The sequence below is a fragment of the Nanorana parkeri genome, unplaced genomic scaffold (assembly GCF_000935625.1).
Source record: "Nanorana parkeri isolate BGI_ZX_2015 unplaced genomic scaffold, ASM93562v1 scaffold380, whole genome shotgun sequence".
Lineage (NCBI taxonomy): Eukaryota > Metazoa > Chordata > Amphibia > Anura > Dicroglossidae > Nanorana > Nanorana parkeri.
The window spans coordinates 126,368-153,620 of NW_017306648.1; the positions used below are offsets into that span (position 1 = coordinate 126,368).

General features: G+C 43.2%; 1 protein-coding gene and 1 long non-coding RNA gene across 3 annotated transcripts in view; one reads left to right on the plus strand and one right to left on the minus strand.

The window, feature by feature from the left end:
• Nucleotides 1-395: 395 nt before the first annotated feature.
• On the plus strand, nucleotides 396-17,588 carry GDI1 (GDP dissociation inhibitor 1). 2 transcript variants are annotated; one of them, XM_018559183.1, is made up of 11 exons: nucleotides 397-595; nucleotides 5,921-6,028; nucleotides 8,831-8,930; nucleotides 11,576-11,710; nucleotides 12,308-12,506; nucleotides 12,674-12,805; nucleotides 13,606-13,705; nucleotides 14,531-14,702; nucleotides 14,804-14,948; nucleotides 15,950-16,004; nucleotides 17,042-17,588. In XM_018559183.1, exons 1-11 carry the CDS (start codon nucleotides 551-553, stop codon nucleotides 17,192-17,194), a joined length of 1,344 nt encoding a protein of 447 aa, XP_018414685.1. In that variant the 5' UTR covers nucleotides 397-550; the 3' UTR covers nucleotides 17,195-17,588. The 2 variants fall into 2 exon arrangements, with proteins under 2 accessions (XP_018414686.1, XP_018414685.1); XM_018559184.1 differs by lacking the exon at nucleotides 11,576-11,710 and having other exon boundaries at nucleotides 396-595.
• A 1,381-nt stretch (nucleotides 17,589-18,969) lies between these two features.
• LOC108789227 overlaps nucleotides 18,970-27,253 on the minus strand; it is a 15,520-nt gene continuing 7,236 nt past the window's right edge. Inside the window, exon 3 of the long non-coding RNA XR_001941383.1 lies at nucleotides 18,970-19,584. This is a non-coding gene — a long non-coding RNA (uncharacterized LOC108789227). The remainder of the gene's footprint in view (nucleotides 19,585-27,253) is intronic.

The window sequence follows — 27,253 nt, forward strand, 5'->3', positions numbered from 1 at the left end:
TTCTGTCTGCTCCAGATTTGATACATTCCCCCCATTGTATCTAACCTGCTGATATTGGCATACAGGACATTGTATTCCAGGTACTGAAGTATGATACAAGGCCGATCTGTGGGGTAATAACCCTAATATACTGGGCTCAGACCACATTCTGGATACAGATGAACAGAGCACTGCTCGGTGGATAAATGTCATTAGAGCATCTCCAGGGAAGATGATGCAGCGCGGAGGGATCTTCATCTCCAGCCTCATCACCAAGGTCATCCACCCTGTCCATCCTCCCCTGACACAGCTGCCCGTTCCGCGCCCCGCTCACTCCCTATTGCTCCGGGTGCCCCCCGGTACCCCTCAGTCCCCCTACTTGCGCCTCCCCCTGCCCTCTGTCCCCTCTCCGGGGCTCCTCCAGCCTCAGAAGGCCCCGGCTCTACATCGGGGACTACTTGTCGTCGCGGAGGCAGACTGGGCGGTGCTGCCGTGCAGCCATCTTTGGTCCATTTCATTTCAGCTGTGCTAGAGGCAGAGGTAGCGCTACCCCCGGGCACCTACCCCCAGGATGGACGAAGAGTACGATGTCATTGTGCTGGGCACCGGTCTGACAGTGAGTATTAGGAGGGTGCACCTGTGAGGTGGCACTGCAGCCTCCCCTTCATTGTGCCATGCACTGGGCTCTGCAATGGGGTTCTGCCTTCCCCTGGGACCTATGGCCATTTTTTGGGGTTGCATTCATGTAAGCCTGGGCCATGTAGGTGCTGGCATGCCCTGCCCAATGGTGCAATTACTGGGCTCTGATATTCCCTGTGCCATCAGCTGGGATGTGTCATCATGGGGGTTCCATTTATTGAGAGATTGGCTTTGTAACTATTTAAGAACTACAAGTATCAGCATGCCTTACCTCATTGTGCTATGACTGGACATTGCCATCCCCTGTGCCATCTGCTGGGATGTATTATAATCATGGGTGGGCCTGCTATTGAGACATAGGCATTGTACTCATTGTAGAACTACAAGTATCAGCATGCCTTACCTCATTGTGCTATGACTGGACATTGCCATCCCCTGTGCCATCTGCTGGGATGTATTATAATCATGGGTGGGCCTGCTATTGAGACATAGGCATTGTACTCATTGTAGAACTTCAGGTATCAGCATGCCTTACCTCATTGTGCTATGACTGGACATTGCCATCTGCTGGGATGTATAATCATCATGGGTGTTTCTGCTATTGAGACATAGGCCTTGTAGCCATTGTAGAACTACAAGTATCAGCATGCCTTACCTCATTGTGCTATGATTGGACAATACCATAGGACTTTGCCATCTGCTGGGATGTATAATCATCACAGGAATTGCATTTTTTCAGCACAGACTTGGGGACCATTGCAGAACTACAAGTATCAGCTCCACTGCTTCATTGTGCAATGACTAGACACTGCCACTCCCTGTGCCATCAGCTAGGTCATATAACCATCATGGGGGTTCTAATTATTGAGGACAGGCCTTGTTACCATTGAAGAACCACAAGTGCCAGCATGCCATGCTTCATTGTGCAGTGACTGCACACTACCATCCTCTGTGACACCGGCTAGGTGTTATAATCATCATGGGGGTTCAATCTATTGGGGACAGGCCTTGGAGAACTACAGGTATCAGCATGCTCTGCTTCATTGTGCAATGACTGTACACTGCCATCCCCTGTGCCATCAGCCAGGTCATATAGTCAGTGTGGGTGATCCATGTATTGAGTAACCACTAAAGAACTACAAGTGCCAGCATGCCCTGCTTCATTGTACAATGACTGGATATTGTCATAGGGGCACCGCCATCCCCTGACATCTACTCATCATGGGGGTGTCATTTCTTGAGGACAGGCCCTGGTAGTTGTTGGGGAAATACAGGTACAGGTATGCCCTGCCCCATTGTGCAGTTACTGAGCACTGCCATAGGACACTGGCATCCCTTGTGTTATCTAATGGAACATCTAGTCATCATGGGTGTTGCTTTCAATTATGTAACCACTGGGGAACTACAGGTATCAGCATGTTCTGACCCCCATCGTCAGCTCCGCCTCTCCTGTGCTGTATAGGTGTGGGGCTATCACACATATCCGCAGGCGTATCCTGACCGTATGGTCCCTCTGATGTCATCTGCTCTGCAGACAGATATAGAATGGCCACATATTGTATTTCTGGATTATGGGAGTGTGTGGCAAATGGGGGGACTACAAGTGTCAGCCCGCTTTATTAGACAACAGCTGGGCACTTAACTGTCAGCGAGAAGACATCTTCATTTGCAGTAAAGCTGGTAAACATGGCCGTTGTAGCTTCCGGGGAACTACAAGCACCAGGATGGCCTCCTGAGCTCATCTTTAAAGAACAATGGCGGCCATGCACTGGGCAGGGATGGCTAAACAATACTGTAAGCAATTCACAAGAGTCAGGAAAGTCTCCCTGTTTATTAGAGAACTACAAGCTCCAGCATGACCAGACACCGTAGTGGAACACTGATGTCACTTTTGTGGTCAGCTAAGTGTTATCATATGCCATGCATTTGTTTAAGATTGGAGAACTAGCAGTATCAGCATGGCGTACTTTGCTGGGCAGTGCCATGTCCTGCCACCTTATTATATAATAATCCTTTGCAATCCATATATTTCAACACTTGACCTGACAGCCTCCCTTTATTTTGCAGCAGGCCTCTTGCTATCACTATTATCTAGATGATTCTTATTAAAGTGTATTTGGCCATTATAGACTCCCAAAGCCTCTGGGGAACTACAAGTCTCAGCCTGTGGGCCCTCTGTCATTGTGCCTGTAGTGGAGGCTCCAGCCAGTCCCTGCCCGGTACAAAGCAGCGTTCCAACCTACGGACTTGTATGGGCATGGTAGCCGATATTCTATAGAACTAAAAGTCCCAGCATGTCCCCTGAGTGCATGGCTTCCTGCTTTAGAACGTCTCATGCAAGGTGACGATCTGATATTTGGTGACAACACTAGTTTTGTTTATTCATGAGGCAATGCAAAGTATATTTTTGTTGCGGGGTAATGGGGAATAGCATTGCAGTGCTGGATGGCTTGTAAAGTGTGATAAAAGCCGAGTATAATGAGACTGGAGGGGTGTCACCGTGCAGTCTCTGGCACAGCGGAGGGGAGCGGTGACAAGGCATGTACTGATGCAAGCTGCAGGTTTTCTGATGACAGCGACTGGCTGATTTAGTAAGGCAGTGCACAGCGGTGATGTGTCATGTAGTAACCTCTAGCAACCAGATGGCTCTTTACTAGAGGCAGAGCTGGGAAACATGAGCACTGATTGGCTGCTGAGGATCTTTGCGCTTTGCCCAATAGAACAAGCCAGCGATTTTTGCTCTCTCCTTGGTGCTGAATGAGTTAATAGCACATCGGGCGGATCCACCCTTTTGCCCACATGGAGATTGGGATGCCCGTGGTGCCGGGATGATGGGTGGGTGGCAGCTTGCAGCCTGGGAATTGATATTTCGGCAGCTTTGGTTGTGTTTTTGCCAGGCGTTGTAACGGGTCTGTGTGCTGGAGGTGGCGGCTCTTTCTCTAGCTGGACGCTCTCACTGATGAGTGTCAGGTTTCTGTCAGCAGAAAGGATGTCTACATCCTGGAATTCCAGCTACACACACGCGTTCATGCAAAGCTTCCTGCCAGGGTGTCACCAAGCAACATGATACTGTCAGGAGTCACGTGGCACTGTGACACTCTCCATAGCAAGCAGAATGACAGGAGTCACACAGTAACAGGATGTCTATGGATAGTGTCGGGGTCACACAGTAACAGAATGTCTCTGTGGTTAGTGTCGGGGTCACACAGTAACAGGATGTCTCTGTGGATAGTGTCGGGGTCACACAGTAACAGGGTGTCTCTGTGGATAGTGTCGGGGTCACACAGTAACAGGATGTCTCTGTGTATAGTGTCGGGGTCACAGAGTAACAGGGTGTCTGTGGATAGTGTCGGGGTCACACAGTAACAGGATATCTATGGATAGTGTCGGGGGCACACCGTAAAAGGATGCCTCTGTGGTTAGGGGCATAGTGTCGGGGTCACACAGTAACAGGATGTCTCTGTGGTTAGTGTCGGGGTCACACAGTAACATGATGTCTCTGTGGATAGTGTCGGGGTCACACAGTAACATGATGTCTCTGTGGTTAGTGTCGGGGTCATATAGTAACAGGATGTCTCTTTGGTTAGTGTTGGGGTCACACAGTAACAGGGTGTCTCTGTGGTTAGTGTCGGGGTCACATAGTAACAGGATGTCTCTGTGGTTAGTGTCGGGGTCACACAGTAACAGGATGTCTCTGTGGATAGTGTCGGGGTCACACAGTAACAGGATGTCTCTGTAGATAGTGTCGGGGACACACAGTAACAGGATGTCTCTGTGGTTAGTGTCGGGGTCACACAGTAACAGGATGTCTCTGTAGATAGTGTCGGGGACACACAGTAACAGGATGTCTGTGGATAGTGTCGGGGTCACATAGTAACATGATGTCTCTGTGGTTAGTGTTGGGGTCACACAGTAACAGGATGTCTCTGTGGTTAGTGTCGGGGTCACACAGTAACAGGATGTCTCTGTGGATAATGTCGGGGTCACACAGTAACAGGATGTCTCTGTGGTTAGTGTTGGGGTCACACAGTAACAGGATGTCTCTGTGGTTAGTGTCGGGGTCACACAGTAACAGGATGTCTCAGGTCACTGCAGCACATTGTGAACGGGCCATCAAAGATAATGGGGGGAATTTATCAAATCTGGAGCAGTTGCCCATGGCAACCAATCAGCATCTCTCTTCAGTTTGCTCCGGTAAGATTTGAAAATGAGACAGAGAAGCTGATTGGTTGCAGTGCAAATCTGCTCCAGATTTTGTCTAACCCTGTATTGATAAATTCCCCCCTGTGTCTTGAAGAAAGACTATGGCAGCTGCTGTAAATTGCTACAAAGAAGCTACAACAGAGCTGTCCTGGTCCGGTGGCAGCTGGCGCTCCTCCTCACCCCAGCTCCAGAATGTGGACGGGCCCTCCACATCATTACATACAATACAGAACCAGAGTTGGCCGCATTGTACATGATCACAGTGAGGGAGTGATCACATGACCAGAAAAGAGGAATGGCTTCATGTGACTGGTCATCCATACCAGGAAGCCCCCAGTGTAAAACAGAAAAAGAAAACGTAATGAGTACATTTCTGCCATACATGAACATTTCCCCGTGTTTCATCCCTTTAATGACCCTGAAAGTCCAGAAAAATTCCTTCAGTATCTTAGTCCAGTTGGGGGGCTGACAACACACAGCATTTGTGTAGACTGAGTGGTGTCAGCTCTGCTCGGTTTTATTTTGCTAAACTACTGAATCAAACCCCCAAACCACTTTTTCTCATTTTCACAACATAAGGACTAATTGTATTGTATTGTATTCCAAGATAAGAACTGGGAGGGCTAACTAGGCTCCTGGAGATAACACAGGAAGTGGAGAGGGCACAGGACAGCTCTGAAGTCCTAACAAGTTCAATAGGTTTTTTGCTTTTATTGCACAGATTGAAGGAAACTCTTTCAATTGTATATGTAACAGACCAAAATAGGAACATAGGAGATGTGCATTGTCAGAGTTTACATTAACTTTAATACTTTTTTTTTTAAACTTTTTTTATAGCTGACCAGAGTTAAACTTTAAATGAATTCCTTTCATTACTTTTTCAGCAAGGGTTCTGACTGCACTGTCTGATATATGGTATGTCCACTATAGGGGGAATCTGTGCAAAAAATGAATGTCTCCTACAAATACATCAGACTAATGAGGTGGAGATGGAAATATGACGACATGAGTAGATCAGGCCTTCTCTAACATACAGTATCTGATACTTGGGATGGAGGAGTGGTGTTCAGCTGTCTGACACGGATTCTGTCTATTTCAGGAATGTATCCTGTCTGGTATCATGTCTGTGAATGGAAAGAAGGTCCTGCACATGGACCGGAACCCTTACTATGGCGGAGAGAGCTCTTCCATCACCCCGCTAGAGGAGGTACGTATCCTGACCAGTTCCACATCCTCTTTATTATGTGCATTTATTTTCCAGGATGCCCCCGGTACAGTTACTGTACACAAATTCCAGGCCACGCCCCTTGCATCCCACAATGCATTGGATGTGCCTGTTTATAAGTTATTAATTAAAAAAACGAAACAAAACCGAAATAGAAAAAATTGTAAGGCCGAAACCGATGCCGAAAATGTTTTTATTTTAATTTCTTTCACATTTATTTTTAGTTATTTTTTATAAACTTTTAAAAAATGTATATTTATTTTTTTTATTTATTTTTTATTAATTGACAACTTTTTCAATAATCGATTATAATCGATTATGTCGATTAGTTGTTGCAGCCCTAGAATATAGTAGGTTTACTATAACCACAGCTATGAATGAATAGGAGGGGATATAGATCACTCCCATTCATTCATAATTGAGGATATAATAACCATACCATGTCCTCAATTATCTACAAAGTGATCGCTCAGTGTATGTTTCCTGCTCTCCTCTCTGACACGCTGTCACAGGAGGCTGAGCGAGCGGAGCAGGGAGGAGAGCTCTGCCTCCTGTGACAGCGCTCTGCCACCCTGTGATAGGATTTGAATAGGGGGAGCAGCAGGCTGATGAGCTCATCTCTCTGTCACTCTGTTCTCCCCTCGTACCAGAATACTTCTTGCACTATAGCACACTTGATAGGCTCCTTGGATGGCTTCTCACTCTCCCAGTCTAAGCCCTGCTGTACAGGGAGGACAATAGTGTGATACCAGGTCAAATTGTGTTACTTACACTGCTTGCATTTAAAAACACATTGAATGTTTTATGAACGAATACACAATTATGGGCCTCACGTCTGCTTGGAGTTCAGCTGTAATGACAGGTTTACTTCAAAGTGTGTTTAAAGCCAAAACATTTGACCTATTGTGTAGAGTAGGGAAGGATTAGTCTGTGCCCCCGCTATGCAGACTTACTCTCTTTATTTCTTTTGTGACCACTGTCACCAAGACAAAAAGTAATGGGAAGTTCACATCTTTAGAATTAGGACAAGCGATGAGGGGAAATCTTACTACAGGGACACCTGTCCCAGTGACAACTGTCTAAGGGGGAATTCTTCTCGTCTAGTAGAGATTCCTTCGAACTTCCTACTGTGTCTCCAGGACTGCAAGTTATGGGACTTCTCCCCAATGGGACACAGACAGTTAGGGGCTGTAACCTTTTCCTATTTTGTCCAAGAAGGTTTTGGCTTTACAGTACATGCACATTGTGTGTGTGTGTGTGTGTGTGTGAATGACAGATATTTGGTATAACAATTCACTGGCAGGATGTGTACTCAGATCTCCAGGCTTGCTTTCTGGGTGCAGTTGCTGCCTGGATAAAAGATTGTAGATCTAGACAGAACAGCCCACCATGGTTTGCTTGGGTCCAATCGCAGTCACATGGTCTGCTATGATTTTGATTACAACCTTTGTCATCAACTGCTTTACAGACACCAAATGTTCTAATCAGCCTGACAGCGAGGCCCAGTTCACACCTTGGTGTTCACGCATCACGTCAAAAATGTACATCGCGCTTACGTGCCATTACTTGTTAAGCGTGGCCGGGAAAACATGCTTTTGTGCCTGCGCATCAAACGCATTGGTTTAAAAAATGCAGGAAGCTTGCAGCTGAAAATGCAGCACAAGCGTCTTTGCCCCGTTGAACACATGTGTGGAAGCCCCTTTGAAATAAATGAGCTGAAGCGTGGCAAGCGCAGCAAAAACGCTGGCGAACGTGTGTTCACATATCGCCAAGTGTGGATTGGGTCTGAAGGTGCCCTTATAGGCTTCTCAAATAAAAGTGCCAATACAAATCTGCAATGTGCGTGGTTGCTGTATGCACCATACTTCTAACAGTCTCATATTTCAGGCAGCAGGATAGGGCATGGGAGCAGTTTAGTCAACACACAGTGTTAGATGGGGCTCATACTGCTAAGAGAAGTAACTCTCTGAGTCTAGTTATTAGGGCATGCAGAAGTATAGGAGGTGAAGCTGACTGGTTAGAAGCAAAGAGTGGGAGCAGAGACCATTCTGAATATTTACAGGTAGGCCAGGCTGAAAAGAAGTTGGGCTACCAACAAACACTTACTTTTAGAGAAGGGTTAGAATTCTGGCGTGGTCTCCAACCCTCTCTGATAGGTAGCTGTGTAGGGGGGAGAGTTGTTCTGGTTTAGGTGATGGGAATTGGTCTATTTGCAGCTTGATGCAGCAGTCTTATTTGCATTCTGTACCTGGTTTGGCAGCCTGGCCTGTGTTTCTATTTCTTTAAAGTTCATCTAAAGCCCCATTTTAGCTTTGGATAGAGTATGGAACGGTTAGAACTACTGTCAGTGCTGGGGAGAGGCACCCTCTCTATTTGTCCTGGTGACCATTCTCTCCAGTAAATGAAGTCATGGGGAATACAAAATCTTGTAGTTGTCACCAGAACAGTAGGTGAGAGGTCATCTAATGCGGATTCCTGTGACATCTGTCTAAGAGGTGATTTCCCCTAATTTGGAGAGATTTTCTCACACTTCCTGTTGTGTCTCTGGAACAATAAGGAAAGGGAAATCTCTCCAAAGAGACACAGGCAGCAAAAAGAACTTGCCAGGAGTTTTATGATTCTGGTCTCTAAAACAAAAGAAAGATGTTTTGGCTTTAGGTACACCCTATATCCATGCACATCGTGAATCACATTCTTGGGTGAGCTATACATTAACTACAAGTCCCAGCACAGCCAGGTACCATGTCCTGTGTGGCTGTGTATAACCTGCTTTTCTACCTACAGCTTTATAAAAGGTTTGAGATCCCCGATGGGCCCCCTGAGAGTATGGGAAGAGGACGTGACTGGAACGTGGACCTGATCCCCAAATTTCTCATGGCTAATGGTAAGTAGATGATTGTGGAAAAGTGATCTAGTAAAGGGCTTGAATGGAGCGTTTGCACGGAACAGGTGCAGTGTTTGGCCCGCTCCACTCCAAAGCATAATTCTATTGAGCGGTGCTTTGTGCACTCTCCATATAAAATAGCACCCCAATGTACAACACAGTAAGTGCCGTCACACTCACACTGCAGTGCACCACAACGCTTATACTGTGAGTTGTGGTGTGTGGTGTTAAAAATAGAAGATGTCCAGCTTTTGTTCCCTTGCCATGTGTTGGCAGCCCATTAAATGCACACACATTAATACACATGCTACTACTAAATTACATGCAGACAGTGACCATCTAAGTGCGGGCACTCAGACCCACACGGATGTGCCGGCTCAGGTCTGTGTGTAACCTCATGCAGCTGCGTCCTTCTATAGGGAGGTATAGGCTGCTGCATGGAATTACACGCAGGTCTCTGCACAGGAATGAGCCCTAAAATACTGTCCTAAAAGCAGACTGCAAAAGGTGCCTTTATTAGCCAAAAAAGCTTTCCCAGTGCCGATCCCTGGTCCTGGATTGGTTTGGCTACTAAGGCCTCAATATCCCAGAATGTAGGGGTAAGCCCTGTCCTTGGAATCAAGGATCTGACACTCTGTTAGGTACAGAGCCTGCAATATGTGTCTATTTGCCTTATTTCCCTCATACTGGGAAAGCAGAGCTGCTAAAAAACATTCCCTTCCAATCAGATAACTGTGCTTGCTTTTCAGTTAACCACAGATGCAAAAGAGTTGAGTAATCCAAAATGATGACTGCACATTGTTGTAAAAACAGGAAGTAAAATCTGAACGCATCATTGAAACCGAGCTACAAAAGAGGAAGCGCCTGGATTGCAGCTGTGTCAGTTTAGCCAGCGCTTCTAAGAACTGTGAGGCAAACAATGGTTGCTTTTTTGGGTACTAGTCTTCCTTTGTTTGCCTGCCACTTCTACTCCTCATTTGTTGTACGTCGCTCCTCAGTTGTACCCAAATGTTACCAAAGAGGAATTGACTAAAAGCCCCCCTCCCTTTCCTGTAGTAGTAAGATGATTCCATTTGGTTTCTGTTGCCAACAAAGGAACTATTTTGTTTCCTCCAGTTTTTTTAAAGTGTCACCCCAGCCTGTGTATGTACCATTAGATGGCTTTCACTAACACATACAGAATAAAAGGTAGAATCTTGTTGTTCTTCCCTCTGCCACTTTGATAAATAAGGGTGTGTAGACCTTTGGACATACACAGGCCAATCAAATACTTCACAGGCAGATGTATGAAAGTATCTATTGTTTAAGCCTGCTTTGGCTTTCAGATGGGAAATGTAGGATACATGCTACACATTGATGTCCCTGACAATCGGGGGCCACTGTAAATGAGTTACCCTCGCAGACACATTTTAGTTATCATGTAATATTAGATTTTTGCGCTGAACTAGCATACCAACATTTTTGCATCATCCTGCCATGTCTTATTTTTTATTTATACTCCTTTATTCTGCAATGCCGTGGCTAGTATAAAACCGTATATCACCACTACATAAACAGAGGGCACAAGCAGTAACTCATTCTTGCCTACAATTGGTCGGATCAACACACGATCGGTCTGCCTCGCATGAAGTAGCAGCAACTAATTAGTAATCTTTTATTATTTCGACTGCCGGAAACAAATAAACAATGACACCTTACCATTGCATTGGCTTATTAAATAGGACTTGTAACAAGGAAATAACCAGTAAGCCAAATAAACCAATCAGAAGCCACCTTTACTGGTCTCACTACATTGAGCTTCTAAATATTGGTTTGTCATTGGTTGCCCTTTATACCATTTATTTCAAGGCAGTAATGGACATTGCAGCATAACTGAGATGCAGGGGATGAGACGACCATGTTCCAAGTTTGTTGGCATCCATCATTCCATAATGTTCTCTCTCTTGCCTCAGAATGTCTGGAGGTGTCAAGGAATGAAACAAATGGACCTCTACCTCTAATCTTATCTAAAGATCACAATCATTAGCAGCAGTTTTCCTGGTATTGTAAGGCAAAGCCTTGCAGGTTAGCAAAACTGGGATTTCTTGATAAAAGGAAGAGTGAATAAGGCATTGATATGGTAAATAACCCATCTATTTATTATTTCCTTACTAAAGTTCATGTACAAATCCAAGCCCAAAAACTACCAACCATAGTATTAACAATAGGTGGAGGATAGAGAAGTACTGCAGCTGCAAAAGGGTCTACTCTGTTTCATGTCTACTTGCACTTGATGAAAACTCGTTCTTCCTCTCCAGTTCCTAATACGTTTCCATTGTAGGATTAAAAGAGAAAGGAGAATCTGGTTAACATGGAAGTTCAGACCCAAGAGAGCCAGTATTCTCAGAACATCTCAAACAATTCATCCCCACACTGCTACCTCCTCCTATATCACTTGCCCCTCCCTTTTAGATTGTAAGCCCTCAGGGGCAGGGCCCCCCTTACCATCTTGTCTTGAATTGTATTGTAATTTCTTCCTTATATTGTAAAGTGCTGTGCAAACGGTTGGCGCTATATAAATCCTGTATAATAATAATAATATAATGAGAGTAAAAGACTTTCATCTTATAAACTAACTGTAATCTGTTTTCTACTTAATTTCCTAGGCCAGCTGGTGAAGATGCTTCTCTACACTGAAGTTACTCGTTATTTAGACTTCAAAGTGGTGGAAGGAAGCTTCGTCTACAAAGGAGGGAAGATCTACAAGGTGCCGTCAACCGAGACTGAGGCTCTGGCCTCCAGTAAGTGAGCATGGCAGTCTTGTGAATAAAAATAGTTAAACTGGAACTGTAATTTTCTCTCAAAATCTGTTATAATAAAGTACAACCTACAGCCTTGTTTTCTGGGGCGTAGGATGTACAGCCTTGTTTTCTGGGGCGTAGGATGTACAGCCTTGTTTTCTGGGGCGTAGGATGTACAGCCTTGTTTTCTGGGGCGTAGGATGTACAGCCTTGTTTTCTGGGGCGTAGGATGTACAGCCTTGTTTTCTGGGGCGTAGGATGTACAGCCTTGTTTTCTGGGGCGTAGGATGTACAGCCTTGTTTTCTGGGGCGTAGGATGTACAGCCTTGTTTTCTGGGGCTTAGGATGTACAGCCTTGTTTTCTGGGGCATAGGATGTACAGCCTTGTTTTCTGGGGCGTAGGATGTATAGCCTTGTTTTCTGGGGCGTAGGATGTACAGCCTTGTTTTCTGGGGCATAGGATGTACAGCCTTGTTTTCTGGGGTGATTGTAAATTGTACTAAAGGACCATATATGTCAGATCATATTGGGTAAAACATGACTTTCAACATGATTGCGGGGACTAATTTCATCCCCACCAACATCTTGTTTTTGCAGACCTCATGGGCATGTTCGAGAAGCGACGCTTCCGCAAGTTCCTGGTCTTCGTGGCCAACTTTGATGAGAATGACTCAAAGACATTTGAAGGGGTGGATCCCAAGAGCACAACCATGAGAGACGTCTACAAGAAATTCGACCTAGGCCAGGACGTCATTGACTTTACAGGACATGCGCTGGCCCTTTATCGAACTGATGAGTAGGTGGATTTCTTACCAAGTAATTCGTACACTTCTAAAATATTGTCTTTGCATGGTGTCTTGTCCTGTTGAATCTTTAGGTCAGTCCTTTCCTGGCAAAGCCGAAATCCTTTTAAAATGCAATTATTGTTTGCATCATTACTAATTTGTATTTGTTCTATTTCAGATATCTGGATCAGCCATGCCTGGAAACTATCAATCGTATAAAACTATATAGTGAGTCTTTGGCGAGATATGGAAAGAGCCCCTACCTCTACCCTTTGTATGGACTTGGTGAGCTGCCACAAGGGTTTGCTAGGTGAGTTCAACTTGGGTCTAATTAATTTATATACAGAATAGAAGGCTGGTGGGGTTATGCCTTGCTATGAGCAACTAGTCAGCTATTATGAGCCTTGTTTAATCTGTGTTAGTAGGACATTCCATTGGTTTCTCTGGGAATCACATTTCATTGGTTTCTCCATGGACATCACATTTCATTGGTTTCTCTGGGCATCACATTTCATTGGTGTCTCTGGGCATTACATTTCATTGGTTTCTCTGGGCATCACATTTCATTGGTGTCTCTGGGCATCACATTTAATTGGTTTCTCTGGGCATCACATTTCATTGGTTTCTCTGGGCATCACATTTCATTGGTGTCTTTGGGCATCACATTTCATTGGTGTCTCTGGGCATCACATTTCACTGGTTTCTCTGGGCATCACATTTCATTGGTGTCTCTGGGCATCACATTTCATTGGTTTCTCTGGGCATCACATTTCATTGGTTTCTCTGGGCATCACATTTCATTGGTTTCTCTGGGCATCACATTTCATTGGTGTCTTTGGGCATCACATTTCATTGGTGTCTCTGGGCATCACATTTCACTGGTTTCTCTGGGCATCACATTTCATTGGTGTCTCTGGGCATCACATTTCATTGGTTTCTCTGGGCATCACATTTCATTGGTTTCTCTGGGCATCACATTTCATTGGTGTCTCTGGGCATCACATTTCATTGGTGTCTCTGGGCATCACATTTCATTGGTGTCTCTGGGCATCACATTTCATTGGTGTCTCTGGGCATCAAATAAGTCTTCAATTCTGTTTATTCTAACAGGCTGAGCGCAATCTATGGTGGAACATACATGTTAAACAAGAGTGTAGATGAGATTGTAATGGAGAAAGGAAAGGTGGTCGGAGTAAAGTCAGAGGGAGAGGTAAGTTCTAAACCAGTGACTGGAGGATTTCAAAATGTGGCATTTTATTGATTGGGCTAATGATGCATTTTGAAAGTCTGTGAGTTCCTTAGATATGTATGGAGTACAAGACCCGGGTCGCTGAGTTGTACTTAAACTTCTGTAATATTCTTGTTAGTGTCTGGAAATCTAGTGAGTTTCTACATAGTGTCTTTAGGTCTGATGGACCATGAAGCAGTAACTAAATAACTGGAGAGTTTCAAAGCAGCATCTCAATCATTTATAGGTTTTTAAGCCGTATTGTGAGCTCTTGAACAATATGTAGATGAATGAAGCATGATATGGTAGGTTTTTGAACAGTGTTTTGAGGTCTGGTGGGTTTTGAGTTACAGGGAATTCTTGAGCAATGTCTAGATGTAGACCATCTGTGAATATCTGAGTTCCTGAGCAGGTTTATCTGGATGTCATTTGAATTCCCAATCAGTGTCTGAATGTCTGTTGAGTTTCTGATCAATGTTTGGATGTCTGCTGAGTTCCCGAACAGTGTTATCTTGATGTATGTTACGCTTCAGAGAAGTGTCTGGACAACTGTAACGTTTCTTCTCCATGAATCTTGAGATTTCAAACGTGGTGGGTTCCTGAGTAAAATCCAGATTCCTGAGGGGGGGGTCCCGGGCAATGTGTATACATCTGGTGGAATCCTACACACTAGCTTGTGGTCTTGGGAGTTCTTCAGCATGTGTAGATATGATAACAAATATAGAAAGATTACTTGTTTTTGAATACAGCTGACTTCATCCAAGGGTAAGGCAAACTTAACTGTCTCATTTTGCCTGTATCATGCAGGTGGCACGTTGCAAGCAGCTAATTTGCGACCCCAGCTACATTTCCGACCGAGTACGCAAGGCTGGTCAGGTAATCCGTGTCATCTGCGTCTTGAGTCATCCTATCAAGAACACCAATGATGCCAACTCTTGCCAAATCATCATTCCACAGAACCAGGTCAACAGGAAATCAGGTGAGATCAATAGGACAGTAGTGGAGCTGATCATTGTACACACTCATGAGAATTAGATGAAATGAATGAAAAGGAAACTCTGTGCTTCTGTTCCAATGCAGACATCTATGTGTGTATGATCTCCTACGCACACAATGTAGCGGCACAAGGAAAATATATTGCTATCATCAGCACCACGGTGGAGACTCAGGAACCCGAAAAGGAGATTGAGCCAGCACTGGAGCTGCTGGAGCCTATAGACCAAAAGTAAGAATCTACATGACATGGCCAAGACCTTTTCTTAAAATCTGTGATTTCCATTGTATGATGTGCACTGGATAAACTTGCACCTTAACTGCCTTTTGTTGCAATGGAGAGCAGCCAGTATTTCAACACTGTCATGTAAATGACAACCTCAGACTGTATGCGTGCTGCTCTCTTCTCATACTACTTGACTCATGCATTACCAGAGCAGGGAAGCCTTACTAAGGAGCTTGTGTTGTCGATGGGCAAATGCAGGTTGCTTTTAGACTGCATTTAAGATCAGTTTGAGACACTTCTAAAATTGTTCAGACTTCACTGACAGGTGCATTATATCTGTAGTTGACCTTCTTCTCCCCTGCATTGGACCTCCCAAGCTGGATCACCATGCTTTAAGAATGTTTTTGCATTCTTATTGATTGTATAGGGAGAGAAGAAGTTCTGATGTGAGCAAAAGGCCATCAACACAGGCCCTAATGGGTGGTATTATAACAGATCCGCTGCACTACAGCTTCTAAGTAATTGCTACGTTTCTCTCTGCAAGTAAATAAGGGCTGGCTCACCCTAGGAGTGCCTCTCTCCTCTATAGTTTTCCTGGTGTCATGGGACAGAAAGGTTGGGGGAAACCTAAAATGTTAAAGTTGTCTCCAAAACAGGATGAGTGCAGAAATCTCACAATGATTGTAACACTACATTTGTGTATTTTATTTTACATTAAGGATGGTATTTATTTTATTTTTCTATCTGATTAATTGAAAAAATAATCAGCCAACTAATCGATTATGAAAATAATCATTAGTTGCAGCAACCATTAATGTTTCCCTGCTGAACACTCAGGAATGGCAATGTGAATTAAAAAATAAAAGTCTTTGGAGTCAACCTGTTTCTCTACATAATTTGTTTCAGGAATCCCAGTCCTTGGTTATTCTTGCACTAGAAAATTTTCAATATAAGGTCCTTAAGACAATGTTAAAGTTCATGTTTTTTAATTTGTGTCTTCATTACAGGTTTGTTGCAATCAGCGACCTGTATGAGCCTACTGATGATGGAACGGAAAGCCAGGTAAGTCTCCAGGTGAAATCACCTTCTCTTCCTGTCTATTATAGAGTGACAGACACCACAAAACATGTGACAAACCTGACTTAGAGGTTTGCTGTCACTTCATCTGCCTTTCATATACATAAATCTACAGTCCCCATATTCCAAGCACTGCCATGGTGACTTGAACCAAAATGGGAATGCAGCTTGTCCCTGTTATTACAAGAGCTCACTACATCCTAGATGCCCAGACCAAATTTAAGCAACTTCTGTTCTCTTGAAAATAACCATATGACTAATCTATCTGCCTAAATATGTTTTGCATCAAATAGATTTATTAATTTTTTTTATACATTCAAATTTTTGTTTTTTAACTTTTCTTACTAATAAATGTATTTTCACACCTTCAGCTGTCATTGTGCTTCCCCCACCCGCAGTGCGATCGCCTGCATTGGAACGCGCGGTACCACAATGCCGTGTGGCGCGCTTGCAAAAAATTGTGCATGCAATTTTAATCTGAAGTAAACTTTCTTTTTGTGACACTCCATTTGTGTATTTTATTTTAAAGACGGTATTTAATTCTTTTTTTATTATCCGATTAATCGAAAAAAAAATTATCTGCCAACTAATCCATTATGAAAATAATCGTGAGTTGCAGCCCTAACCGATATAATAAGTTAGGAAATGCTAGTAATCAGAGGCTCAATAAATCAATCGGTTCATTAATTGAATAGAACAATAGGACAGCCGCTGGGATTTACAGAGCCTCTGATTAATAGCATTCTCTAACCCACATTTATAATATTTACATTACATTGATCTCTTGTGCATGGGGCCATATCTCAATGAAAAAGTAGTTATTTCACAGACTATCCAATCATACAATTAGTAAGCACAGAAAAAGTTAGCAGATAAGCATCTTACTATCAAATGTTTTCATGTCAATTGTTCACTTTTTAAGTAGGCAACAGAAAAGCAAATAGTTGTGGCTGCAAAGTTCTTTGATAAGCAGATTACTCCATTACCCAACTGTTCATCTGATATTCTTCTCTGTCATGCAGGTGTTCAGTTCACGTTCCTACGACGCCACCACACATTTTGAGACCACATGCAATGACATCAAGGACATCTACAAGAGAATGACTGGAACAGACTTTGACTTCGAGAACATGAAACGCAAGCAGAATGACGTTTACGGGGAAGACGAACAGTGAATTGGGCGTTTGGTTGGGGCAGGGTGGGATAGCAATGAGTTGCAACTTGAAAAACAACTACATTTTTTTTTTCTCCCTAAAGGAGGGTTGGTCGCAAATTTTAGAATGAGCATGTGGGGGGAACCATGTTATGTGATGAAGTTGGGAATGGAGGTTGCCTAGTAACAGTAAGACGAGGAAACATATAGCTAAAGCTTCCATTCTCCCTTTTATCCTCATGATTCCAATTTAACTTTTTAAGCCTTGGGCTAACACTGTGGTGGAGCTTCAACCTCCAGTTTGCTCTGGGTTCCAGTTCTCAAAACGTTATCTCAGCTGTACAAGCAGCCACACACTTGTCGTTTTACATTCATAGCACACTTAGCCCAGGTTGTCCCTCATCTCACAACTGAGTGCTTACTGATTCTCTTATTACTTAATCTTACCCTACTTACTCTCTACTTGGTCAGAGTAGCTTGCAGATGTGTCTTCTGGTAATTGGCAAAGGTTTACCTTAACACCTAGATCAACTAGATGATACAATTTATTTGTGTTGTCAAGAAAGTAATTTTGTATTAGTTCTTCACTAGACCATGATGTCACTTAACATTTCTGCAGTGTGACAGGATTGCCTTGTCCTAAGTCATGGATTCTCTACTTATACATAAGTACATTTATTAAGGACCACACGCAAGATAAAACCATAGTGTTCTTGAGGACCTAGGTACATCTAGATCATTTTAGCAGTTCCACTTAATGCCGAGGTCCTATATCCTGTTGTTTTTTTCCCCATGGCTTGTCTCCTTGTGGAGTGCAGATCCTTTCAACACAAACTTGGCCTTCAGTTTTTCCCAGACAGCCATTTCAATATAGCCAGAGGCTTCCATGCCAAATGTCTTCAAGTCATAAGAGTATCTGTAGACTAATTGGCCAGCAGTTAACATGCGACATGGAAATCTCTCATCCAGTTTGTTTTTAAGTTGGCAGTTGACCCCATACCACATGAAGGTTTATTTTATCCAGTTGGCTTTAAAGATAATAATTTGCACAAAGGTTGCATACTAAGCGAACCTTGTTGTGATGCCATATGAAACTCTGGTGCCCAGTTAGTTGTTTCCAGCCAGGTAATTCTACATTATACCAAGTCTTAGTGGGAAATGACTAAAGCCAGACTAGAGGACTGGAATGTGGCATTACATTTCATGTTGAGTGCCTTCGGCAGAAGCTTTTTAATATGTTAATTTAAAGAGTTATGTTTAGTAGAGTCCCCAAGTGAAAGGTTTATCTTTTAGTGCCATTTCGACTTCCTGGGGTATTATAGGTAACATTTTACATATGAAAGCCCAAGTCTCGGTATTTGAACAGACTACCAAGCTAGGTTTTGCCCAAAGGGTCCAGTAACCAGGGCACAACACCTTTCCATATCAAGGTCTTACAACTAATCCAAATGGAAATGTGTAATTACACTACATCAAGTATACACAACTCATATCATCGAGACCATAGCTAAGTTGGCTTCCATCCCCAGTGTTTTCTCTAACAAATGGCTTAAAAAGTTACATTAACATTATTATCTTCCTAATCTAATTTATTTAACTTATTAGCAAAACATGTCTTAAAGGCATGAGTTTTAAAAAACAGTATGCTAGTCTTATGAGGGAATACACTAAACGAGAAAAGAACAATAAACATCCTAGTTTGCTGGTGACTAGGTGAAGTGGCTTAAGTACAGACTATAGAAAATATTTCATTCAAGGAAAATGTCTTAGAACAGCATGATGTCAAAAGGAAAAAAAAAGCATAGACCAGTCTAGACTTAATCAATGAAAACAAGGGACCAATTTCTTTACTCATGTGCTCAATTCCTAAACTAATATGCTACATTTTATTTGGTGGTTAAATGGCCTCCGTGGCTTTGGCAACAGGGCTACTTTGAGGGTTAGGCCAATAAACCATACTGAAGCCTTCTGTACTTCAGTCACCACTGTGCTTACAATAAACAACACTACAGGCTACATTATAACAATGTTAAGCTCCACTTAGGTCCTTGTGTTTTTATTTCAAGTGTATTTCCTTTTCCAAAAAATAAAGGCAGCGTAGAGTATTGATCTGTTTTATCAACAAGTCACCATGTAGTAGATTTGTTCCAGTGAGATCAGATCCAGTTTGTCAGTTATTATACCTAACTGTAAGAGATCCTTTTATACACAGACTTACTGTGTGCAGGACATCCTGTGGTGGTCACTGTGTGCAGTTCATTTAGTTTCTCCTGAAGGTCAGTGATGAAATATCCCTCTGGTGCCATACAGTATGTCTTCTGTGTCGGTGACAGGGGTTTATGGAACATGCCTCTTGCAGTGCTGTTTGCATGGCTGGGTTTCTGGACCTAGGAAAAAGTACCACCGGGAATACTTCAGTTATATCCTTATTAAGTCCTATTTTGTCAATTAAATGTAAGCCAAAATATAATTTTGCTGGTATGGTAAATGCCAAAAAAGAAAGCGGTTATGAAATTTCAGACAAAGGGTTATATGATAAAAACAAAATGTGGTACTTGCAACGTGGTATAGAAACCCTTCCATCTATAATGTTATTAGTGATCCATAAGGAATATATTTTCTATTCATTGTTCTGTAACTATTATATCTGTTTCTGAAATTTCCTTAGGTGGTTACTGACAAATATTATTCTCATCTTATTTGCTGGTAATCACTGAAAATTGATCGTGTCTTGTGTGCTGGTCATTATCCAACATTGTGGGGACTACTAACTAGATCTAGTTTTCTAGTAGTGGTCACCCTAGAGCAGTGGTGGCGAACCTTGGCACTCCAGCTGTGCCAAAACTACAAATCCCAACATGCATCTGCCTTATGTCTGTGGCTGTCAGAGCCTTGCAATGCCTCATGGGACTTGTAGTTCCAAAACAGCTGGAGTGCCAAGGTTCGCCACCACTGCCCTAGAGTATGATGGAATATGGATCTTCTCTTTTCTTGGTGATCGGCCATAGAATGTTAATGATGGTTTTGGTGATCACCAAGAAACGGCATCTTTTCTCCAGTGGTGGTGACCATCCAAAATACTCCTTGTCTTTGGTTGTCTTTATTGAGGATGGATCTAATTTTTTGTAGTAGTCCTTCTATCCCTTGTAGTGGACACCATGAAGTTTGGGCTTTGTCTCTTTGGGTGGTCACTGTACATACTATGGATCTCTCTCGTGTTGTGGGTTTATTCCAAATAAAGTTGAATCCACTTTGCTGTCTATATAATTTCTTTTTTGAAATGTTGATTGTCTTTTTCTTCTCTCAAAATATTTCTCTCAAAATATTTATCAGCTACTTTGCATTGTCTGCCCCCTATAAAAAGATCTTCTTACTAGTAGATATTATTAATTTACTGTGTTTGACAAAAACAATATCAAGTAAAAATGTTGTGGAAACTCCGTGTCTTGTTTTATGTCTTATCAACGCATAAAGCCGCACACATAATTGAACATTTTTGTTTTCTAGTAGGGATAAAGTGAAATGTAAAGATGCACCGAAATTACATTTTTAAAACCGAAACAAAACAAAAAATAAAAAAAATGTCAGGCTGAAACCAAAAAAAATATATTTTAAATATTTTATTTATTTTTTATATTTTATTTTTATTAAATATTTTATTTTTTTTACTTTACTTTTAGGGACTTCAGGGAAATATTAGGGGTCTAAACAGACCCCTGATATTTCCCTTTAAAATAGAAAAAGAGATTGAGGATACAGTGCTCAATCTCTTTTTCTGCAGCCCCAGTTATCAATGAACAGGAAGCCTCTATACTGAGTGTTCCTGTTCATTCATAACATGTGGATATAGTATGTTTACTATGTCCACAATCATGAATGAACAGGAAGTGATGTAGAAAATCTCCCATTCATTCATAATTGGGGACACAATAAACATACTATGTCCTCAATTATCTACAATCAGTCAGTGATCGCTGACTGCTTGTACCCACTCTCCATCCTGACCCCCTGTCACAGGAGGCTGAGCAAGCAGTGCGGGGAGGAGAGCTCGGTCTCCTGTGACAGCTGACTCCTCCTTCGCACTTCCGCCCAGCCTTCCGACAGCTGTCTCCGCCTTCCACACCGCTGGAGGAGAGCACGGCCTCTTGTGATACTCTGGCCGCTCACATCACTCTCCTCCCCAGCACTGCTCGGCCTCCTGTGACCGTTTCTCTCCTCCCCCCTGGACGCTGCGTCACAGGGGAAACAGAGCAGAGCCCTGGAGGAAGGAGAGAAACCAGACATGCACCGCAATCTCGGCCCGAAAGATGGTACCTTCAGCATTTTGACAAAAGTGCCATTTTCAGCCGATATGTTTTGGCGGCCGAAATTTCGGAGCATCGCTAGTAAAAAGATTCTAAAAAGTAGAAAAAGTCCAAAAGGCAGACTAGAATTTTTTTTAAAGCTATAAAGTCATTTCTGTCTGTTTGGTAAAAGATAACTTCCCAGTTGCTCAGGTTTTTGGGAAGCAGGGGATAGTAGGTCTCTGAGCAGGCCTGACCAGTGACATGCAGAATTTAAAATACCAGATCTGCCTACTAGCAGACGGGGGGCATACAAGGTATGTGCTGCGGGGTCTCTGATAGCATGAAAACCTGAACTGAGCAGAAACTGTTTTAACTGTGTTCATTTACAAATAATATGAAAAACTCCTTTATTATTAAACTCTAAACTTTTTTTCCAATAATGAATCCAGATCAGACAAATATACATTGCCCAGCAAAGAATTTCTTTACATTTTTGCTCAAGCACTTACAATCATCATGTTTCCAAACGATTGGCTCCGATTCTCTCAGCTCAGCTTTCCTGAGCTTCCTGTCCAGTACAAGATCACTAGGGAGAGCAGTCTCCAGCAGCTACCCATCTAGTAGCATGGAAAAGAGAGGAGGTAGGAGCAGGGGGGAGAGGAATGACTTGCCTTGCTGTGCATGTGTGGTTGTAGAGACGCACACAGCTTACTCGCACATGTAAGGGTGGCTCCATAGGACACTGCATGGGCAAGGAGCCACCATAAAACAGGATATTAGGATCAGCTGATTCTGCAGGAAGCTAAAACTTCTAAACATCAAGGAGCCGCATCCATTATAAGTGATTTCATCAATATTTCAAAAAGCTTAAAAACCTTTTGACTTTATTATAGCTTTAGGCTTTGTTCACACCGAAAGCATGTGCGTTCCAGAGCGGTAGCTGCTGGAACGCACTGCGATCGCTGAGAAACTTCCCCTTGCGTTTTGGGGCGGGAGGGGGCGTGGCGGTGCATTGTACTCAATGGCAGCGTTCCGTTCCACTGCAAACGCCAAAAATAGGGCTTGCCCTATTTTTGGCGTTTGCAGTGGAACGGAACGCTGGCAAAGTTTTGCCACGCGTTCGCTCACACTGCGGGCGGGGGGGGGCCTGGAAGCGGTGCCATTGAATTCAATGAATCGCCACGCCCCCTCCCGCCCCAAAATGCGTGGGGAAGTTTCTTAGCGACCACGGTGCGTTCCAGCAGCTACCGCTCTGGAACGCACACACTTTCGGTCTGAACAAGCCCTTTACAAAACCTGTACTAAGATACATGCAGGCCCCCATTGCTGACCTCTCCTTGTGAAAAGTTGTCTGGCTATCATGCTATTGCAATGGCTTTAATACTTTTTGCGTCGCTGTCCAGTAAAAAGCATTCAGATCAAGAGTTTTGATTTTTATCTGGGGTACACTTGTTCCAGCTTAGTGACAGAATGTTTCAAAGCCAGGCAGCTACCATTTGTAGAGGAGGATGAGCAGAGCCTGCCCCTTATATTTCTCTCAGCACAGGTTAAAGCATATCTAACCCCAGAACAATACATTTAATATGTTTCCGCTTACCATTCCTCAGATGGGGTGGTTGCATTTGTTTTCTTTTTTTATTTCAAGCTAAGAACATTTTCAGCAAGTACAGAAAATACCTGTTGGTCTTGCCAGTAATGCAGTGTCCTTGTCACTTCCTGTGAGCCGAAAAGAAAGCACAAAGAACCTTATCTTCCCTGTGTAAACTTCTAGTCCCATCAGTCCACCATGTAATGCAGAAGAACAAAGGCAGAAATGTTTAAAGTGCTGTGTCTGAAAGGAGGAGGAGGGGGAAATGTGGGGCCAGACTCGCACTGTCAAAGACAGCTACGGTGCGGTCCCCAGCAGGCTGCCTGAGGTCCCCAGCAAGCGCGGGACCTCAGGCAGCCAAACTTGGTATCAGCCTTTAGTATCATGGTGTTTTCACAAGTACAAGCACTCGGGAAAATGCCTTGTATTGGCCCCGATACTAGTATCAGTATTGGGACATCCCTACTGGAATCTATACATTACACAGCCCTTCATCCATTATACTGAGAATCTCTACATCATAAAGTCCCTCATCCATTATACTGAGCATCTTTACATCATACAGCCCTCATCCATTATACTGAGCATTAGGGATGCACCGATACCACTTTTTTAAGACCGAGTATGAGTACCGATGCTTTTGATCAAGTACTCTCCGATACCAATTACCGATACTTTTTCTTAAAGGGACAGGTCACATTTTTTCTAAAGCAATACAAACTAATGCTTTAAAGTCACTTTCTTAATATTATGATTCATGAGATGACGAGGAAGCATGACGCCGGCTTCCCGGCCAATCAGAATGCCGGGCGCTGCGTCATTACACGGCGCCCGGCTTCCGGATTTGCTAGCTTTCTGAACAATCGGGAAGCCGGGCAGCGCGTCATTGCACGCTACCCGGCTTCCTGATTGGCCAGGAAGTAGGCTCCATGCTTTCTCATCACAAGTGACGAGAGAGCACGGAGCCGTTTCCTGGCCAATCAGGAAACCGGGCAGCGTGTATTGACGCGCTGCCCGGCTTCCTGATACAGGAAGTACTCGTGCTAGGTATCGGAGCATTTGGGCGAGTACGAGTACTCACCCAAATACTCGGTATCGGCACCGATACCGATACTAGTATCGGTATCGGTGCATCCCTACTGAGCATCTTTACATCATACAGCCCTCATCCATTATACTGAGCATCTAAATATTATATAGCACCCCAAGCATTATACTGAGCATCTTTACATCATACAGCCCTCATCCATTATACTAAGCATCTTTACATCATACAGCCCTCATCCATTATACTGAGCATCTAATTATTATATAGCACCCCAAGCATTATACTGAGCATCTTTACATCATACAGTCCTCATCCATTATACTAAGCATCTTTACAATATGCAGACCCCCCTTTGCATTATACTGAGCACGTATTCATCATAAAATCCCTCCTATTCATTATACAGGACACCTATACTGTACATTATACAGATACCTTACATTATACTAACCATCTATACAGTTGTAATCAAAATTATTCAACCCCCATTGCAAATCAGGTTTATGGGCAACATTTACAGACTCTCAGCTTTTTGCAATGAACAAATCAAACAAAAGCAATGGAAATAGGTAAACACAACGAATGTTTCAACTGTTTTCCCTAAATACAACTGAAAATGCAACTTTTATTAGTCTCAAATTTATACAACCCCTTCATGGCAAGCATTTAATACTTAGTAGAGCACCCTTTTGCTGTTATGACCTGCTGCAAACGAGATACATAGCCAGACAGCAGCTTCTGGCAACGTTCCAGAAGAATCTTAGACAGTTTCTCATTAGAATTGGCCTCCAGTTCCCTAATATTCTTGGGTTTGCGTGCTGCAACCGCCTTCAAATCCCACTAGAGATTTTCTATGGGGTTCACGTCAGGTGACTGTGGTGACCACTGTAGAATATTCCAGGACTTCTTCTGCAACCAAGCCTTTGTAGAATTTGAGGTATGCTTGGAATCATTCTCCTGTTAGAAGGCCCAAGGACACCCAAGCGTCAGCTTCCTCATAGACGGCATGATGTTTTTTTCTAGGATTTCCTAATACTTTCATTAATCCATCTTGACTTCCACACACTGCAGGTTTCCAGTGCCAGAGGATGCAAAGCAGCCCCATAGCATTACCGAGTCACCACCATGCTTAAAGTGACACTAAACTCAGGAATTAAATCTTAACAATGCATTCAAGTACCTTAACTATGAACAACAATGTCTTTTATTTATAAAATTTGTAAAAACTGCGCTTATGGAAAAATTGGAAATATGAGTAACCAATATTAAAGCTGCTGCACTCAAGACGCTGAGGCCAAAAGATGTGTATATAATGAATGTGCAGCGCTAGGGGTCACTGGTGGGTGAAATAAACCTATTGGGGTGTTATATCTGTGCTTTCTTAGTTAATGTGAATGAGCATTTATAATAAATCTCTCATGTATGATGTCAATAAACCACCAGTTTAATTACCCTAGTGGCAGCTAGTGTTATTATTTATAAAGTGCAATGCCTCCACTCAGTGCTCATGTGCAATAAATATATAAAAATATATTAAGTTGAATGGATAAAAATGCATAGTACAATAGTACAATACTTAGTACAATAAATGCATGTGATAAATTGATATTCCATTAAAACGTGAATCAAACTTAAAACAAGATATAAACTGTAAAAAGGTGATTGATGATTTAGTGAATCAAATCTGTTATTGAGTCCAATCTGTGTCAAAATATTAATAATAAAAATAATCCAGAAAGTGCTTGAAAGTCTTTTTCCCACACCATGTGCTGGTGTCCACGTCAGTCGCCCCTCTGGGGTGCGCACTCACCACACTGTTATTGTCTGTAGACAATAAGAAGATGATCAATACCACGCACAATACGGAAATACAGGCTATCTGCCTGCGACCGGCCGATTTCTTCCGTTTTAACTGTAAGTTTGTACTTACAGTTAAATAAATGTTTATACCTACGACACCATGAGAGTTTCTTTTTATAATTATTTGGGGACTGCAGAAGCCCTAAAAGTTGCATTGCCAGTAGGATTTGGGGAAACCACTTGAAACATTCGTTGTGTTGACCTATTTCAATTGCTTTTGTGTGATTTCTTCATTGCAAAAAGCTGAAAGTCTGTAAATGTTTCATAATGGATGGGGGTGGGTGGGATAATCCATCCAATCTACTATACTGCACACCTTTAATACATACAGCCCTCATCCACTATCCTGAGCCTCTATACATCATATGGCCCACCATACATTATCCTGAGTCTCTGTACATCATATAGCCCCCTTACATTATCCTGAGTCTCTGTACATCATATAGCCCCCCATACATTATACGGCCACCCTGCTACACACTGGACCCCGCATTGTATTTTACAAAAGAGTCTATCCATCCAGTCTACCTCTCTCTCCCCCTCCCTTTCTCTCTCTCTCTCTCTCTCTCTCTCTCTCTCTCTCTCTCTCTCTCTCTCTCTCTCTCTCTCTCTCTCTCTCTCTCTCTCTCTCTCTCTCTCTCTCTCTCTCTCTCTCTCTCTCTCTCTCTCTCTCTCTCTCTCTCTCTCTCTCTCTCTCTCTCTCTCTCTCTCTCTCTCTCTCTCTCTCTCTCTCTCTCTCTCTCTCTCTCTCTCTCTCTCTCTCTCTCTCTCTCTCTCTCTCTCTCTCTCTCTCTCTCTCTCTCTCTCTCTCTCTCTCTCTCTCTCTCCTCCTTCCACCTTGGAGCCCCGCCCAGACCCGGTCACATGACCGTGACGTCACGCCTCTTCTAAACCCCCTTACATTGTTGTGCCCGCTGGTCTTGCCATCTCCCCCTGCACTGCACAGGCTCCGCCCCCTCCAGGGCCACCGTATGAGGGGTGAGGAGCCCCCAGTCCTTGTCCCGGAGCCGGCCTCTCTGGTAAGTCATGCAGTGAATGGCCTGGTGTGTTTGTGTGTTGCCTGGTTACATGTATTGGCACTGTCCTATATAGAGATTCCTTCAAGAAGGCATTTTACTGCAGCTGGGCAGGAACTACAAAACGCAGCATGACCTGGCAGGGGCTAGCAAGGCATTCTGAAGATGTTTGTATCTCTGGGGGGGAGTCAGAGGTCACCCATAGATGTCTTAAAGGGGCTTTCCATCTTTTAAATAAGGAGTCACGATCTGTTTTCTCATGTCTATGGCCAGTGTATGTATT

Coding starts and splice junctions, on each gene's coding strand:
- GDI1 (XM_018559183.1), top strand. CDS start 551: ATGGACGAAGAGTACGATGTCATTGTGCTGGGCACCGGTCTGACA. Junction 11,711..12,307: donor GACTGAGGCTCTGGCCTCCA/GTAAGTGAGCAT, acceptor TTGTTTTTGCAG/ACCTCATGGGCATGTTCGAG. Junction 14,703..14,803: donor CCAGGTCAACAGGAAATCAG/GTGAGATCAATA, acceptor GTTCCAATGCAG/ACATCTATGTGTGTATGATC.